We start from the raw sequence: 19,110 nt of genomic DNA, 5'->3' as shown, positions 1-19,110 counted from the left end.
GCACGCAGACCGGAACGTCTACCCGTCTGCAGGCGTGCTGTTTGTCCATGTCCTGGAGAGAGAACACTTCAAAGGAGAGTTTCCCCCCTATCCCAAACCTGGTCTGTGTCTGTGTTCCTCATTGGATCTGTCAATTCAATAATAACCAGATGACTAATTGTACTATTACTACTAGTAGACTACCTATTTATGATAAATACTCATCTATTCAGTAATAAAATATATTTCGCTAAGCTACAGTACAGCAAATACAGAGACCGTATCAATATCACCATAAATGTCAGTGTCAGAGTAGATTTTACATCTCTCAGTCTCAAATCACGCTCTCAGGGCCTCGTTGACTAACTACTAGGCTAAGCGTTTATTGTACATGTACCAACGTCTGTCCGTACAGGGGATTCCAGCAACGACCCCATCACCTTCAACACCAACCTGATGGGCTACCCAGACCGGCCAGGCTGGCTGCGGTACATCCAGAGAACCTCACACAGCGATGGGGTGCTCTACGGATCCCCCACTGCCGAACACGTGGGCAAGGCCACCATCATAGAGGTGTTGGCTCCGTGTGATGCTAAAGGAGTTAGAGTTGTTTGTCTGCAGTTATGAACAGTGGAGCTTTCTCTGACACACACAAACACACACACACACACACTAAACTACAGTACATTAGAAGTTGTAGATTCAATAAATCAATCAATGAATACATTATAACATTGAATGTTTTGAACAATCACCCGGTCTTGTCCGCAGTTAAGTTTGCCAGCCAGGGTCCTATCAGTCAGATATGTGGGCACAACCTGTAACAATCATAGTAGTGGTTAGGGGTATAATTTACATGATGTAGTCCAGCAATAGAGCCCCACAGTGGAGGTGTCATAATACCCATAAAATCTAGGGGTCAAGCAGGGAAATGGTTCCAATCGTTTTTCCACCATTCATTTTTCCCATAAGGGATTTTAGAAACACTCCATGGTAAGCCTACATGAAACACAGCCCTTATTTGAAGTGTTTCTAGGTATTATGACGCATACTGTGATACTCTATGTTCACAGGTAGATTAATAGGTTTTTTGCACATATGCAAATGCTGTCACATGGTGCATTGTGATATAGCTTTATTCTAGGGTTTTAGATGTGTCCTTAATGTGTCTAAACTACTGTAGCATGTTCTCAAAGGCAGGTTCCCTGTAGGAATGTTCCTGTAGGATGCAGTGCCCCAATTCCTTCTTCTCTCTGAGCCTTCTACTATGGAATATGTTTGCATCTGGCTCGGACCTCGCCGGCGAGCCTCAGCCTAGGACATAAAGCTGTAGTGATCTGGGCTTAAACTTGTACCCTTATTTGTTCCAGATTACTGCCTATAACAGACGCACTTTCGAAACGGCCCGGCACAACTTGGTCATAAACATCATGTCCACGGAAGGTAAGAAAAAGAGAGAGAGACAACCGCTTAGTGAGGACACGATGAAGCAAGATGTTTTTAATTTAAATCTAGAGGGTTGCTTCTGATGTTGACTAAAATACCCTAAAGCTAATTGTTCTATTTCCTTGAAAAATGGCTGAATAACATTCAGATAATATATATCAATATATTATCCAGAATACATCAACCTAAGAGGCTAACACCATACACTCAACCAGACCGACAATTTTTTAATTAAGGGTCAACACAGTCCCAACACGGGACTCACAGCTGTGCAAATCAACAAGCACACTTCTGAAAGCGCCATCTGAAAATCCACTGTCTGCAATTGACTGAAAACTGGCCTAGTACTCTAAACAAGTAGTTAGATTGTAACAGTACATTTATTCTGTGACTTGCAATAAAGTCATACCCAGTACCACAGTAACCAATGCCTCACTCTGTGTTCCTATAGGGAACAAATGATTATGTATAGGGCAGATTAAAACAGTATTATGAATGCTCTTCATGTTGAGGTCTACAGCTACAGTACAGGTGTAGGATCTTAATTTGAGCCAGTTTGCCACAGCAGGAAAATAGTCCCGCAGCAACAAGAAATGTGAATTATTATGTAGATTGTAATTAATAGGCATTTTGGTTTTGGGTTGGTTTTGGGTTGATACAGGGAAAATCAAGTTAGACATTTCAAAGTGGAAATTTCTAACTTCAGAAGCCTTTTTAAACCTCAAATAGATTACAAGTTCTAAAATGTCCTGTATACATCTCATTATGCTGTACGTCTGTACAGAGTCTCACTCTACATGTGATACAATAGCACCACAGTGCCTGGTGAAAAGCTGCCCAGCTGTTTCTGGCCCACGCGTACTGTGTGACCTCACTCACACTGAGCAGTGACGTCACTAGCCATCTGCCCAGAGCCGAGCCGCTGTCATAACAGACACATAACTGAGCAGACAAACATTGGCCTTTGTCGAACAGTTTGTCTGATATTACGGCCGTTAAATATTATTACATATGGTTGTCAGTTAGGGATGTACTGAACATGTCCACTTTGTTCACAGAATGATATTGGGCCTATTAAAATGAACAGAATATATCTGTAATCTCTCTCTGTCTCCCTCCCTCCCACTCTCAGACTACCCACTGCCGTACCAGGCAGAGTTCTTCATAAAGAACATGAATGTGGAGGAGATGTTGGCCAGCGAGGTTCTGGGAGACTTCCTTGGCGCAGTAAAGAACGTGTGGCAACCCGAACGCCTCAACGCCATCAACATCACCTCAGCGCTGGACAGGGGCGGACGTGTTCCCCTGCCCATAAACAACCTCAAAGAGGGGTGAGGGCATAGAAATAGAAACAGAAACACTCTTTAGTGCAGTTCAATACATGGTTTAACAGAGTAGAAGGATGAATTTACATATCAACATCACCTCAGCGCTGGACAGGGGCGGACGTGTTCCCCTGCCCATCAACAACCTCATTGGGGTGAGGAACAGGGTCACCCTCAGCAGCCCTTAAAGGTCAAGAGTATTTTGATACATAGTTTGAAAGAGGATGATGAATTCAAGTATCTTCAGTTGATAGAGGATGATGAATTCAAGTATCTTCAGTTGATAGAGGATGATGAATTCAAGAATCTTCAGTTGATAGAGGATGATGAATTCAAGTATCTTCAGTTGATAGAGGATGATGAACTCAAGTATTTCAGTTGATAGAGGATGATGAATTCAAGAATCTTCAGTTGATAGAGGATGATGAATTCAATTTTCTTCAGTTGATAGAGGATGATGAATTCAAGAATCTTCAGTTGATAGAGGATGATGAATTCAAGTATCTTCAGTTGATAGAGGATGATGAATTCAAGAATCTTCAGTTGATAGAGGATGATGAATTCAAGTATCTTCAGTTGATAGAGGATGATGAATTCAAGTATTTTCAGTTGATAGAGGATGATGAATTCAAGTATGTTCAGTTGATAGAGGATGATGAACTCAAGTATTTCAGTTGATAGAAGATGATGAATTCAAGTATCTTAGGCAGTTCCAGGAACAGGACAGAGTAAATATTGAAATATTGAAATATTGCATACAAGGGAAGGGATAGATACAGACATAAAAGCATGGTTTGTTACCTAAATATGCATCCTCAGAACGTACTATTGCAGCTTTATAATGCCTTGTCTACTGTCATCATCAAAGTATTGTATTCTTAAATAAGCATGTTCAGAAAATTGTATTGCATCTACTGTTAGTGATATTACTGTTAGTGATATTATTGTTAGTGATATTACTGTTAGTGATATTACTGTGTAACCTAGCTGTTAAATCTTCCTCTCCTCTCCTTGACCTTAAATGTGCTTGCGTGTTTGTGTGTAGATTAGTCATGTTACATATCACTAACTGTCTCTCTGTCATTAAATCAAATGTATTTATAAAGCCCTTCTTACATCAGCTGACATCTCAAAGTGCTGTACAGAAACCCAGCCTAAAACCCCAAACAGCAAGCAATGCAGGTGTAGAAACACGGTGGCTAGGAAAAACTCCCTAGAAAGGCCAAAACCTAGGAAGAAACCTAGAGAGGAACCAGGCTATGAGGGGTGGCCAGTCCTCTGCTGGCTGTGCCGGGTGGAGATTATAACAGAACATGGCCAAGATGTTCAAATGTTCATAAATGACCAGCATGGTCAAATAATAATAATCACAGTAGTTGTCGAGGGTGCAACAAGTCAGCACCTCAGGAGTAAATGTCAGTTGGCTTTTCATAGCCGATCATTGAGAGTATCTCTTCCGCTCCTGCTGTCTCTAGAGAGTTGAAAACAACAGGTCTGGGACAGGTAGCACGTCCGGTGAACAGGTCAGGGTTCCATAGCCGCAGGCAGAACAGTTGAAACTGGAGCAGCAGCATGGCCAGGTGGACTGGGACAGCAAGGAATCATCATGTCAGGTAGTCCTGAGGCATGGTCCTAGAGCTCAGATCCCCCAAGAGAGAGAAAGAAGAGAAAATTAGAGAGAGCATACTTAAATTCACACAGGACACCAGATAATACAGGAGAAATACATTATACTTGTATTATCAGATATACCACCAACTGTCTCTCTGTCATTATACCTTACCTGTATACCACAGGAGGCTGCTGAGGGGAGGATGGCTCATAATAATGGCTGGAATGGAGTGAATGGAATGGAATGAACCACATGAAAACCACGTTGTTGATGTATTTGATCCTATTCCATTTATTACGTTCCTGCCATTTCAATAAGCCTCCCCAATTAAGGGGCCACCAGCCACCTGTATTTTAAGCCAGTGTCTAACTCCCTGCCTCGCTCTCCAGTGTGTATGTGATGGTGGGGGCAGACGTGCAGTTCTCTTCCTGCCTGAGGGAGGTGGAGAACCCCCACAACCAGCTGCGCTGCAGCCAGGAGATGGAGCCGGTCATCAGCTGTGACAAGAAGTTCAGGGCCCAGTTCGACATTGACTGGTGCAAGATCAACCTGGTGAGGACTGGACAGGACCCTGGAACCATGGTGTGACCTCTTGACCTGTTCTCTGACCATATCAAATAAAAATTATAGTGTGTATGTGTTTGTGTGTGTGTTATATCATATACATGCATACACGAACACAGCCAATCCACAATCTTCAGAAGAAAATGTATATTTAGTGATATTTAGGCATGTACACTGAACAAAGATATAAACGCAACAATTTAAAATATTTTACTGAGTTACAGTTCATATAAGGAAATCAGTCAATTGAAATAAATTCATTAGGCCAAAATCTATGACTGGGAATACAGATATCCAGGCTGTATCACAACCAGCCGTGATTGGGAGTCCCATAGGACGGCGCACAATTGGCCCAGTGTCGTCCGGGTTTGGCCGGTGTAGGCCATCATTGTAAATAATAATTTTTCTTAACTGACTTGCCGAGTTAAATAAAGGTTAAACATTTTTTTTTAAATCTATATAATATGCATCTGTTGTTCACTTGTTCACAGATACCTTTAAAGAAAAAAGGTAGGGGCATGGATCAGAAAACCAGTCAGTATCTGGTGTGATCACCATTTGCCTCATGCAGCACGACACATCTCCTTCACATAGAGTTGATCAGGCTGTTGATTGTGGCCTGTGGAATGTTGTTCCGCTCCTCTTCAATGGCTGTGCGAAGTTGCTGGATATTCGCGGGAACTGGAACACGCTGTCGTACACGTCGATCCAGAGCATTCCAAACATGCTCAATGGGTGACATGTCTGGTGAGTATGCAGGCCATGGAAGAACTGGGACATTTTCAGCATCCAGGAATTGTGTACAGATCCTTGCGACATGGGGCTGTGAATTATCATGCTGAAACATGAGGTGATGGCAGCAGATGAATGGCACGACAATGGGCCTCAGGATCTCGTCACTGTATCTCTGTGCATTCAAATTGCCATTGATAAAATGCAATTGTGTTCATTGTCTGAAGCTTATGCCTGCCCATACCTTAACCCCTCCACCCCAATGGGGCATTTCGTTCACAATGTTGACATCAGCAAACCGCTCGCCCACACGACACCATACACGTGGTCTGCGGTTGTGAGGCCGGTTGGGTGTACTGCCAAATTCTCTAAAATGACGTTGGAGGTGGCTTATGGTAGAGAAATAAACATTAAATTCTCTGGCAACAGCTCTGGTGGACATTCCTGCACAACTTGAGACATCTGTGGCATTGTGTTGTGTGACAAAATTGCATATTTAATGTGGCCTTTTATTGTACCCAGCACAAGGTGCACCTGTGTAATGATCATGCTGTTTATTCCGCTTCTTGATATTCCACACCTGTCAGGTGGATGGATTATCTTGGCAAAGGAGAAATGCTCACTAACAGGGATGTGAACAAATTTGTGCACAGAATTTGAGAGAAATAAGCTTTTTATGCATATGGAACATTTTTGGGATCTTTATTTAACTCATGAAACATGGGACCCTCACTTTACATGTTGCGTTTATATTTTTGTTCAATGTATTTTCCCAGCCACCCTGCTAATACTATATATCTTTTGGGGTTCCAAATTCTGGTAACTTTCCCAAAATGTCCAGGTTGTCCAGAAATCATGTTGGAACATTACTGGAATCAGGAGGGAATAAGCAGGAAACCTGGGAACGCTCCAACCGGGATTTCTGGAAAAATTCAGCATTTTGGGGAAATTAATGGAATTTTGCCACCCTAATATCTATAGTAAATGAAGTACTGATTGAACCTCTCTCTTCTCCAGGTGGACATCACCAAGGTGGTCACGATCCACAGTAACCGTCCGGACCCAGGTACAGGGGTTCTGCCTGACATCGGGGAGTACAACCCCCCATCAGAGTCTCTGAAGAGCAGGGACTTCTTTGCCGACTTCCTCATCACGTTGGCAGTGCCCTCGGCCGTGGCCATGGTCCTCTTCACCATCCTGGGTTACTCCATGTGCTGCCGGCGAGAAGGGGTGTAAGTGTGCAGCTTTCACTTCTGACAGAAAGAGACACACACAGACTAAAACACACGCAGACACAACACACACACACACACTAAACACACATTTAGGTCTACACTTTTAAAGAGGAGATGGAACCAAAAGTATAGTGTTGTTTTGATGTGAGTTGAGGAGATACACGTTTACAGTTGGACTTTTCTTTTGAATTGTCATGTGGGGGTTCTCAGATGCTGAGGGATAGACTGATTAGTCTGAGTGCAGTGTCAGTGACCCTCAGTGGGAGTTAAGGGATGTTTAGTTATGCTACTGAGCCACTATAGATGGACGTCAAGAGGTGAAATATTCTGGAAGCGCAGCTTGTCAATAACCATCCAGTTTCATGGTCCATGCATGTTCTCCATATGTTACACTGTTCTGTTTCAGATCCATTTCTCATACTCATTTTGATGGTTATTAGCACAATCATCATGACATAGATGGTCAATCAACCATTATATTGCTCCTCCAACCCCCCACCCTCATTTACAGGCTGGGAGACTGTCTCCTCCAACCCCCCACCACTCAGTGTGTCCATGCAGTACTGTTCGCTTCAGTACCATTCATCCATCCATCCATCCAATGCCACGTGCTCTCCATTCACTTCAGTGTGAATGTCTTTTAACTATTAATATTAGTATTTAATTCATTCATTTTGTTTTGTTTCTAGGGATAAAAGAAACATGCAAACACCAGAGTAAGTGTTTATCCTCTCCTGTGTTTCTCTTTTCTTTTGAGTTTGATCTGTTTTGGTTCTTCTTTGAACCCCCGATCTTTCAGTTGGTTTCCCCTTTCACCTTTTGCTTTCAAATCACCATGGTGACATGCTCATGTCCATCCATACTGTCATCTGTGTGTTTACATACCATCATCCAATTAGCTGCTCAAAGCTGCAAGGGGCATGTTAAGAAAGGAAGTTGATCTTAACAACAGATCCAGGGTCAGATATTGGTTCACCACCTCTAATGGTTGAGTATAGAAGGGGAACGTCTATAGTTCTGTAACTGAAGCAGGGAAATCTCAGACCAGGTTTGTTTAGAGAGAGAGGGAGGGGGAGAGACAGAGAGATGGAGGGGGGGGAAGAGAGTATGAAAGGGAGAGGAGAAATACTCTCAAACAACCTCCTCTAGACTCAGCAGATGGCAAATGACCAATAGTAACGACATAACACAGTTTCCTCCTACCAAGAAGAAACACACCAAATGCTGTCAAAATATTTCCTTTGTTCTTATGTATTCCTTAATGCAGGTATGTACAGTACACAACAGTGTGCCTGTTGACTGAGATGATAAGAGCTCAGATGGTCCGTTTATGGTGTATTTGTCTGTCCGTCTCTTCTCTCCTCAGTATCCAGTTAGTACATCACAGCTCCATCCAGAAGTCGACCAAGGAGCTGCGGAGCATGTCTAAGAACAGGGAGATCTCCTGGCCCCTCTCCACCCTGCCTGTCTTCAGCCAAAGTGGGGAGGTTGTGCCCCCCATACACCCAGACAACTACGAGACAACCAGCATGCCGCTGATGCAGACACAGACGTGAGTCCTGGCTAGAGTTTACAGACACACATGCAGGGACATAAACACATAGAAGAACAGATGCACACAATCTCTTTCCTTCTGGCACCATGTCTCTCTCTTTCTCTGATTATCTATCTCTCTTTCTCTCTCTTATGGCAGGCAGCAATGTACTGCGCTGCCAACCCACAGCTCTCTGCGTCCTCCCCCAACCGGACAGGCAGCCTATTATCATAAGAGAGGTCTTTGAAACCTTGAATAAGGGTTTCAAATTTGGGGAAGCGACACTCTCTAATTGTTTTATATTTTTGACATTTTGTCAGGAAATGCAGCTCTGTCTCAGGTTCTGCTGTGGTGCAGTGGTTGCACAGCCTTTCCTCTACAGGGAGCCAGGTTTTCCTGTCTACCCTTCTCAATGGCAAGGCTGTGCTCACTGAGCCTGTACTTTGTCAAGGTTTTGATCAGTAACCATGGTCAAATAGTTTGCCACTGTGTACTGTCGATTTAGGGCCAGATAGCACTGCATTTTGCTGTGTGCTTGTGTTTCCCAATAAGTAATGTAGTTTTGTTTTGACTGTGTTGTAATTTGTTTTGATCTGATTGATTGGACGTTCTGGTCCTGAGGCTTCAGTGTGTTAGTAGAACAGGTTTGTGAACTCAGCCCCAGGAACCAGCTGATGAGGGGACTCTTTTCTTTACTCAGCTCTTGGTATTACAGGGCTTGGTAATGATATGAGAAGGGGTCACTGTATTTTAGATGTTTCCAAAACTTAACTGCTCTTTTTTGAGTTTTCATCATTAGTGGATTGCAGTTTTCCTCAGGACATGTAGGAGAATCTTACAGAACTCTGCATGCAGGGTTTCAATGGGGTGTTAGTCCCATTGGGGGAAATCTTGTTTTACAAGTGGACCCCACACCTCACTGCCATACAGTGCAATTGGTTCAATGACACATTCAATTAGTTTTAGCCAAATTTGAATAGGTATTTCAATAGGAATTGTTTTTTTAATGGCGTAGAATGCCCTGTGTGTTTTCTCTCTCAGTTAATTCAGTGCATCATTAAGGTGTCCAGTTGAGCTTATTTTAAACCTAAGTAATTGTAGTGTCTGCAGTACTCTATATATTTTGTACCAATTGAAAAATTTGGTCTAATTCTCTGAGATCTGGATCTCTCTCTCTCTTGCTCTTGCTTTCTCTCTCTCTCTCTCTCTCACTCTCTCTTTCTTGCTCTTGCTTTCTCTCTCTCTCTCTCTCTCACTCTCTCTTTCTTGCTCTTGCTTTCTCTCTCTCTCTCTCTCTCTCTCTCTCTCACTCTCTCTTTCTTGCTCTTGCTTTCTCTCTCTCTCTCTCTCTCTCTCACTCTCTCTTTCTTGCTCTTGCTTTCTCTCTCTCTCTCTCTCTCTCTCTCACTCTCTTTCTTGCTCTTGCTTTCTCTCTCTCTCTCTCTCTCTCACTCTCTCTCTCTCACTCTCTCTTTCTTGCTCTTGCTTTCTCTCTCTCTCTCTCTCTCACTCTCTCTTTCTTGCTCTTGCTTTCTCTCTCTCTCTCTCTCTCTCTCTCTCTCTCACTCTCTCTTTCTTGCTCTTGCTTTCTCTCTCTCTCTCTCTCTCACTCTCTTTCTTGCTCTTGCTTTCTCTCTCTCTCTCTCTCTCTCTCTCTCTCTCTCACTCTCTCTTTCTTGCTCTTGCTTTCTCTCTCTCTCTCTCTCTCACTCTCTCTTTCTTGCGCTCCCTTTCTCTCTCTCTCTTGCTCTCTCTCTCTCACTCTCTCTTTCTTGCGCTCCCTTTCTCTCTCTCTCTCTCTCTCTCACTCTCTCTTTCTTGCTCTCCCTTTCTATCTCTCTCTTGCTCTCTCACTCTGTCTATTTCTTGCTCTCCCTTTCTCTCTCTCTCTTGCTCTCTCTCTCTTACTCTCTCTTTCTTGCTCTCCCTTTCTCTCTCTCTCTCTTGCTCTCTCACTCTCTCTTTCTTGCTCTCTCTCACTCTCTCTTTCTTGCTCTCCCTTTCTCTCTCTCTCTCTTGCTCTCTCACTCTCTCTTTCTTGCGCTCCCTTTCTCTCTCTCTCTCTCTCTCTCTCTCTCACTCTCTTTCTTGCACTCCCTTTCTCTCTCTCTCTTGCTCTCTCTCACTCTCTTTCTTGCTCTCCCTTTCTCTCTCTCTCTCACTCTCTCTTTCTTGCTCTCCCTTTCTCTCTCTCTCAATTCAATTCAATTCAATTCAAGGGCTTTATTGGCATGGGAAACATGTGTTAACATTGCCAAAGCAAGTGAGGTAGACAACATACAAAGTGAATATATAAAGTGAAAAACAACAAAAATTAACAGTAAACATTACACATACAGAAGTTTCAAAACAGTAAAGACATTACAAATGTCATATTATATATATATACAGTGTTCTAACAATGTACAAATGGCTAAAGGACACAAGATAAAATAAATAAGCATAAATATGGGTTGTATTTACAATGGTGTTTGTTCTTCACTGGTTGCCCTTTTCTCGTGGCAACAGGTCACAAATCTTGCTGCTGTGATGGCACACTGTGGAATTTCACCCAGTAGATATGGGAGTTTTTCAAAATTGGATTTGTTTTCGAATTCTTTGTGGATCTGTGTAATCTGAGGGAAATATGTCTCTCTAATATGGTCATACATTGGGCAGGAGGTTAGGAAGTGCAGCTCAGTTTCCACCTCATTTTGTGGGCAGTGAGCACATAGCCTGTCTTCTCTTGAGAGCCATGTCTGCCTACGGCGGCCTTTCTCAATAGCAAGGCTATGCTCACTGAGTCTGTACATAGTCAAGGCTTTCCTTAATTTTGGGTCAGTCACAGTGGTCAGGTATTCTGCCGCTGTGTACTCTCTGTGTAGGGCCAAATAGCATTCTAGTTTGCTCTGTTTTTTTGTTAATTCTTTCCAATGTGTTAAGTAGTTATCTTTTTGTTTTCTCATGATTTGGTTGGGTCTAATTGTGCTGCTGCTGTCCTGGGGCTCTGTAGTGTGTGTTTGTGTTTGTGAACAGAGCCCCAGGACCAGCTTGCTTAGGGGACTCTTCTCCAGGTTCATCTCTCTGTAGGTGATGGCTTTGTTATGGAAGGTTTGTGAATCGCTTCCTTTTAGGTGGTTGTAGAATTTAACAGCTCTTTTCTGGATTTTGATAATTAGTGGGTATCGGCCTAATTCTGCTCTGCATGCATTATTTGGTGTTCTACGTTGTACACGGAGGATATTTTTGCAGAATTCTGCGTGCAGAGTCTCAATTTGGTGTTTGTCCCATTTTGTGAAGTCTTGGTTGGTGAGCGGACCCCAGACCTCACAACCATAAAGGGCAATGGGCTCTATGACTGATTCAAGTATTTTTAGCCAGATCCTAATTGGTATGTTGAAATTTATGTTTCTTTTGATGGCATAGAATGCCCTTCTTGCCTTGTCTCTCAGATCGTTCACAGCTTTGTGGAAGTTACCTGTGGTGCTGATGTTTAGGCCAAGGTATGTATAGTTTTTGTGTGCTCTAGGGCAACAGTGTCTAGATGGAATTTGTATTTGTGGTCCTGGTGACTGGACCTTTTTGGAACACCATTATTTTGGTCTTACTGAGATTTACTGTCAGGGCCCAGGTCTGACAGAATCTGTGCATAAGATCTAGGTGCTGCTGTAGGCCCTCCTTGGTTGGTGACAGAAGCACCAGATCATCAGCAAACAGCAGACATTTGACTTCGGATTCTAGCAGGGGGAGGCCGGGTGCTGCAGACTTTTCTAGTGCCCTCGCCAATTCGTTGATATATATGTTGAAGAGGGTGGGGCTTAAGCTGCATCCCTGTCTAACCCCACGACCCTGTGTGAAGAAATGTGTGTGTTTTTGCCAATTTTAACCGCACACTTGTTGTTTGTGTACATGGATTTTATAATGTCGTATGTTTTACCCCCAACACCACTTTCCATCAGTTTGTATAGCAGACCCTCATGCCAGATTGAGTCGAAGGCTTTTTTGAAATCAACAAAGCATGAGAAGACTTTGCCTTTGTTTTGGTTTGTTTGATTGTCAATTAGGGTGTGCAGGGTGAATACATGGTCTGTTGTACGGTAATTTGGTAAAAAGCCAATTTGACATTTGCTCAGTACATTGTTTTCATTGAGGAAATGTACAAGTCTGCTGTTAATAATAATGCAGAGGATTTTCCCAAGGTTACTGTTGACACATATTCCACGGTAGTTATTGGGGTCAAATTTGTCTCTACTTTTGTGGATTGGGGTGATCAGTCCTTGGTTCCAAATATTGGGGAAGATGCCAGAGCTAAGTATGATGTTAAAGAGTTTTAGTATAGCCAATTGGAATTTGTTGTCTGTATATTTGATCATTTCATTGAGGATACCATCAACACCACAGGCCTTTTTGGGTTGGAGGGTTTTTATTTTGTCCTGTAACTCTTTCAATGTAATTGGAGAATCCAGTGGGTTCTGGTAGTCTTTAATAGTTGATTCTAAGATCTGTGTTTGATCATGTATATGTTTTTGCTCTTTATTCTTTGTTATAGAGCCAAAGAGATTGGAGAAGTGGTTTACCCATACATCTCCATTTTGGATAGATAATTCTTCGTGTTGTTGTTTGTTTAGTGTTTTCCAATTTTCCCAGAAGTGGTTAGAGTCTATGGATTCTTCAATTGCATTGAGCTGATTTCTGACATGCTGTTCCTTCTTTTTCCGTAGTGTATTTCTGTATTGTTTTAGTGATTCACCATAGTGAAGGCGTAGACTCAGGTTTTCCGGGTCTCTATGTTTTTGGTTGGACAGGTTTCTCAATTTCTTTCTTAGATTTTTGCATTCTTCATCAAACCATTTGTCATTATTGTTAATTTTCTTCGGTTTTCTATTTGAGATTTTTAGATTTGATAGGGAAGCTGAGAGGTCAAATATACTGTTAAGATTTTCTACTGCCAAGTTTACACCTTCACTATTACAGTGGAACGTTTTACCCAGAGGAAAAAAGAGGGATTGTTTGAAGAGGGATTGAATTTGTTGTTGCCTAATTGTTTTTTGGTAGGTTTCCAAACTGCATTCCTTCCATCTATAGCATTTCTTAATGTTACTCAGTTCCTTTGGCTTTGATGCCTCATGATTGAGTATTGCTCTGTTTAAGTAGCTCTCTCTCTCTCTCTCTCTCTCTCTCTCTCTCTCTCTCTCTCTCTCTCTCTCTCTTTTCTTGCACTCCCTTTCTCTGTCTCTCTCTCACTCTCTCTTTCTTGCTCTCCCTTTCTCTCTCTCTCTCTTGCTCTCCCTTTCTCTCTCTCTCTCTCTCTCTCTCTCTCTCTCTCACACACACAATGCTGTCCTAATACAGTTTGTACTAAGCAAAAACATGAGTGAGAGTTTTGTCAAATTGGCTTAGACTCTAGACAATGCTATACAACGTTTAATGCTCTAATAATCAGATGTTCTCTAATTTCAGAAACCTGCAGAACCAGATTCAGATACCACAGCAACAGCCATCAGGTTAGTATTGACTCCTGCTTTAGGATGATTATTTTATTATCTCTTGAACCAATGAAAATGATACATTAAGGTCTCTCGCTGAGTAACATGACACCGTGGACTTAATCATGATCATCCTCAATCATCTAGGCCAGGCATAGTCATTGCACGTCTCGCGAGACGCATTCGTCTTTCTGCAACTTAATTGGCGGCTCGCTGCAATATTCTGAATGCACGTGTTGTGTTTTCCTCAGTCAGATGAATGTGTCGTTTAGTTACTAGAACAGTGGTTACGTGACTAACCTTCGATATCCGCTAACGGACTGTTAAGAGCGAACGCTAGCGGCTCTAGATTATTATGGACTATGACCCCATCCCATTACCTGATTTCACATATTCTTGTGCTATAACTTTTATTGAGGTAATGACAATAAGGTCAGATTCATCAAATTAGTTTTTACACAGTTGTTTCACATACCCCCAAGTGAACTAAAATAGAGAATCAAATAGCTTGATGGTCCATGTTAATAGTATCTTACATATCATGTGTGAATCCATTTGATATGATGTAATAGGCCTATGAATCAATTTGAGTTTGCAATAGTTGTCTTTCCTGCTTTTATCTTTTTATCCAGATCAACCAAACACACTACAGAAATATAAATGTGATGAGTTAAAACATATGGGGGTATTTCTAATCTGAGAGGCTGCATAGATATTGCAGTAATGATTTTCCTCTCTGTTGAAGTAGGTCCTCATTTCCCTATGGGGATGTAGACAGTTGTATTACATACAATGTGTGTCCTTGGGTTGTCTGATGTCAGAATACTCTTTCTAGCCTACATTTGCTCTTTTCCAAACTATAGTGAACAACAAGATAAACTCAACATGTAAAGTGTTGGTTCCATGTTTTATGAGCTGAAATAAAAGATCCCAGAAATGTTCCATACGCACAAAAAGCTTATTTCTCACATTTTGTGCACAAATGTGTTTACACCAATGTTAGTGAGCATTTTTCCTTTGCCAAGATAATCCATCCACCTGACAGGTGTGGCATATCAAGAAGCTGATTAAACAGCATGATCATTATACAGGTGAACTTGATCCTGGGCACAATAAAAGGCCACTCTAAAATGTTCAGTTTTGTCACACAACACAATGCCACAGATGTTTCAAGTTTTTAGTGAGCGTGCAATTAGTATGCTGACTGCAGGAATGTCCACCAGAGCTGTTGCCAGAGCATTGAATGTTCATGTCTCTATCATAAGCCACCTCCAACACCATTTTAGAGAATTTGGCAATACTTACAACCAGCCTCACAACCGCAGACCACGTGTAACCACGCCAGCCCAGGACCTCCACATCTGGCTTCTTCACCTGCTGGATCATCTAAGACCGGCCACCCCGACAGCTGTTGAAACAAACTGTCAGAAGCTGTCGCAGGGTAGCTCATCTGCATGCTCGTCGTCCTCACAAGGGTTTTGACCTGACTGCAGTTCAGCGTCGTAGCCGACTTCAGTGGGAAAATGCTCACCTTCGATGGCCACTGGCACGCTGGAGAAGTGTGTTCTTCATGGATGAATCCCGGTTTCAACTGTACCGGGCAGTATGGTGTCATGTGGGCGAGCTGTTGGCTGATGTCAGCGTTGTGAACAGAGTGCCCCATGGTGGCAGTGGGGTTGTGGTATGGGCAGACAGGCACAAGCTATGGACAACAAACACAATTGCTTTTTATCGATGGTAATTTGAATGCACAGAGAAACTGTGACAAGATCCTGAGGCCCATTGCCATGCAGCTCATCCACCGCCATCACCTCATGTTTCAGAATGATAATGCACAGCCCTGCAAGGATCTGTACACAATTCCTGGAAGTTGAAAATGTCCCAGTTCATCCATGGCCTGCATACTCACCAGATACGCACCACCCATCGAGCATGTTTGTGATGCTCTGGATCGACATGTACGACAGCGTGTTCCAGTTCCTGCCAATATCCAGCAAGTTTGCACAGCTATTGAAGAGGAGTGGGGCAACATTCCACAGGCCATAATCAACAGCCTGATCAACGTTATGCAAAGGAGATGTGTCGCGTTGCAATGGGCAAATGGTGGTCACACCAGATACTGACTGGTTTGCTGATCCATGCCCCTGTCATGTCAAATCCATAGATTAGTGCCTAATTTATTTATTTCAATTGACTGATTTCCTTATATGAACTGTAACTCATTAAAATCTTTGACATTGTTGCATGTTGCGTTTAGATTTTTGTTAATTCTTTACCCCACCTACACTTCTGTAGTTACTGTGTCTAACTAGACTTTAGCTCCTCCTTGTGTTCATGTTAATGAACTGCAAGAGAGCCCTCTGCTCAGTCTAACTCACTGCTCAGTCTAATTCACTGCTCAGTCTAACTCACTGCTCTGTCTGTTCATTTTATTGCTAACAAAGGAGATAGAGATAATTATTGTATGTCAACATTTCGGAGACTGGAGGTAAGTATGCTGGTCTGCCTTTGCTTCGATGTATAATTTTATCATTGCCAACTATATAAGAGACTATTTTACTTTGTACTTCATATGACATTAGTAAACCAGTTGAAATGGAGAATGTGCAGCGCTCGCTCACCATTAAAATAATTTCATTTAAACAACTATTAAAAGATTGATGTTTCGGACCTCATCAATGGCTGAAGTGTCAAGATGTTAATAATTGTTCAAATAAAATGAAAGGTTATTAATGTAGAGCGAGCGTTGCCCCTTTTCTTTTTCAATGATGATCATATTTTTTGGTTGCACCTCGACTTTTGTTGGTTGAGTGCCCTCCACTTTCCACAGTAGTAAAGTAGTTCACATGTAGTTACCATATTCCCATTGTTAAAATATTCAGTCTCAGAACCTGTAAACAATCGATATTTATATTAGATCAAGATAAATGATATGATGCAATATGCTTGAATAAGGTCATTTTATTCTCCATTCTAGGTAAATGGTATTCCTGAGGAGAGGAAAGTGGCTGAAGCACTGAACTTGTGACAAGAGAGAAGCCCAAGAGACAGTGGTGGAGCTGCTTTCTGTCTGTCCGTGTCCCTTTAAGCCAAGTGTTTTTCTATGTCTACATCCTAAATAGAGTACCACAGTATGAGTCATAATAGACATCAAACCTAGCAGTCAAATAGGGAAAAGGTTCCAATCGTTTTTCCACCATTCATTTTTCCCATTTTTCCCATTTTAGAAACACTTATAATAAGGGCTGTGTTTTATGTAGGCTTAACCTGGTGTGACGTGTTGATAACCGTGTAAATCTCTCTAGGACAAGGTGACTTTTATCCATAAATTTGCTTGGATTTAATCCCCCCCCCCCAAATGAAATGCTAATTAGCTGCTAATGTGGGTGTCATAAAGAACTATAAATGTCATGATGATCTGGAAGAGAATGCCGAATTGAGGCAAAGGTAAGAATCTCTGGATTAACAATCTAATGATAGCTAAATGTAGTAATGAATAAATTGGCAACATTTCTTTAAATGGATAATTCTGTGAACTGTCTTGTGGAAGTTTTACATTAAAACAATACCTGTTAGGAAAGGTGTCGTCGAGAGATGACATGCAGGAGCTTGCAGGGATTTGTAGTTTTGCATTATGTCTACTTTGACCCAAAATTAGCATTTTCGAATCTGAGAGTAGAGCCAAATATATTGATAAAAGTCACCTTATCCTAGAGAGATTTAATTGGTTATCAAAACGTCACACCAGGGAAAGCCTACATGAAACAGTCCTTATTTAAAGTGTTTTGAAAATCCCATATGGGAAAAATGAATGGTAGCAAAAGGATTGGAACCATCACCCCGTTTGACCGTTAGGTTTTATGGGTATTATGACACCTCCATTGTGGGGCTCTATACCCAATTTCCTGCACAACTTCTGACCAGGTTCCAGAGACACTACGTCTGTCCCAATCTGCATGCCGCAGCAGTGCGTTCATACTCTACGCTAGTGTCCGTCAGTGTGCCCTTATGTATGTGAGCGAGTGGTGCAGAGTACAGTAAACTCATGATAAGTGCACTTAGTATGAGAGCAAGCTGATTAAGTGCAGTCCCAATTCAATTACACTCATAACTGTGTGCTCTTATTTAATGCACCACCACAATCCTAAACAGCTGCATTTATCAGTAGTCGACTGTGTGTGTATACCAGCCTGATCATGAATAACAAATGCTACATTCATAGGATATTTTGAAATATTTTGTGCATATGTTCTAGAAATTATATGATGCCATTAACAATATCATGTTAGTATTTTACTTTCCCATGCACAATGCTCATCTTTAGAGGGAAATGGAGATGGACAGAGACGCTCGTCAAGTCCAATCAAATAAAAATGTAAATGCTAATTTTCTGTCATATAACAGTAAAAATACATTTGGTTTAAATTTGCTGTCAATTGTGTTCAACGGCTGCAACTGTAGCACCAGGCCCCCAGCACACGCATTATAGTAATCTGTTCAGCCCATCTGTGGAAGGTCAGAAGGGCCCACTCGCTCTCCCCGGGTCATTTTTTTTCCAGGGGTTGGATGAGCTTTAATATTGCAGAAAGGTTGTTGCTTCCATCAATGTATTGTCTGCATCATTTCCAATCCCCCCAGATATATTTTTTTATATACACACACATTCATTTTGTTTTTAGAATATACCTTTATTATTCCCCGCAAACCCTACCACCCCTCCCCAATTGGAGTAAACTAATAAACAATCTACCTTCAGTTTATACATACAATACACATTTCACAGAAATTATATTTGGTTTGTTTTTAGGCCTGGCCTTCCTCTATTTGTGATGTCCATCCAGTTTGGTTTCTATTTGTAACTGCTATTTCACAAACTATATACATTTTACAGACGCCGTATGTTTTACATTGGTTATTTTGTTATTAGTCCCACCCTTCAGCTCCATTCAACCCCTCCCATCTCTCTCAACATCATCCAGTCCCACCCTTCAGCTCCATTCAACCCCTCCCATCTGTCTCTCAACATCATCCAGTCCCACCCTTCAGCTCCATTCAACCCCTCCCATCTGTCTCTCAACATCATCCAGTCCCACCCTTCAGCTCCATTCAACCCCTCCCATCTCTCTCAACATCATCCAGTCCCACCCTTCAGCTCCATTCAACCCCTCCCATCTGTCTCAACATCATCCAGTCCCACCCTTCAGCTCCATTCAACCCC

General features: G+C 42.0%; 1 protein-coding gene across 5 annotated transcripts in view; it reads left to right on the top strand.

Moving 5' to 3' along the window:
- The window catches only part of sgce (sarcoglycan, epsilon), a 26,926-nt gene extending 8,609 nt beyond the window's left edge, over positions 1-18,317 (top strand). For 2 of the 5 annotated variants that reach the window (XM_024440896.2, XM_042295233.1), the window contains 11 exons: positions 1-101; positions 395-552; positions 1,350-1,422; positions 2,558-2,756; positions 4,752-4,914; positions 6,676-6,890; positions 7,583-7,609; positions 8,260-8,445; positions 13,867-13,910; positions 16,337-16,380; positions 16,870-18,317. The exon at positions 1-101 is cut by the window's left edge and continues 22 nt beyond it. In XM_024440896.2, the coding sequence (XP_024296664.2) occupies positions 1-101; positions 395-552; positions 1,350-1,422; positions 2,558-2,756; positions 4,752-4,914; positions 6,676-6,890; positions 7,583-7,609; positions 8,260-8,445; positions 13,867-13,910; positions 16,337-16,380; positions 16,870-16,920 (1,261 nt within the window). In that variant the 3' untranslated portion in view covers positions 16,921-18,317. The remainder of the gene's footprint in view (positions 102-394; positions 553-1,349; positions 1,423-2,557; positions 2,757-4,751; positions 4,915-6,675; positions 6,891-7,582; positions 7,610-8,259; positions 8,446-13,866; positions 13,911-16,336; positions 16,381-16,869) is intronic. The other 3 variants (XM_024440897.2, XM_042295234.1, XM_042295235.1) reach the window with 2 other exon arrangements.
- The last annotated feature ends 793 nt before the right edge of the window (positions 18,318-19,110 follow it).

Source organism: Oncorhynchus tshawytscha, linkage group LG13 (assembly GCF_018296145.1).
Source record: "Oncorhynchus tshawytscha isolate Ot180627B linkage group LG13, Otsh_v2.0, whole genome shotgun sequence".
Classification (NCBI taxonomy): domain Eukaryota; kingdom Metazoa; phylum Chordata; class Actinopteri; order Salmoniformes; family Salmonidae; genus Oncorhynchus; species Oncorhynchus tshawytscha.
Note: the sequence above shows the minus strand (reverse complement) of the source record. Positions and strands in the feature narration are given on the sequence as shown.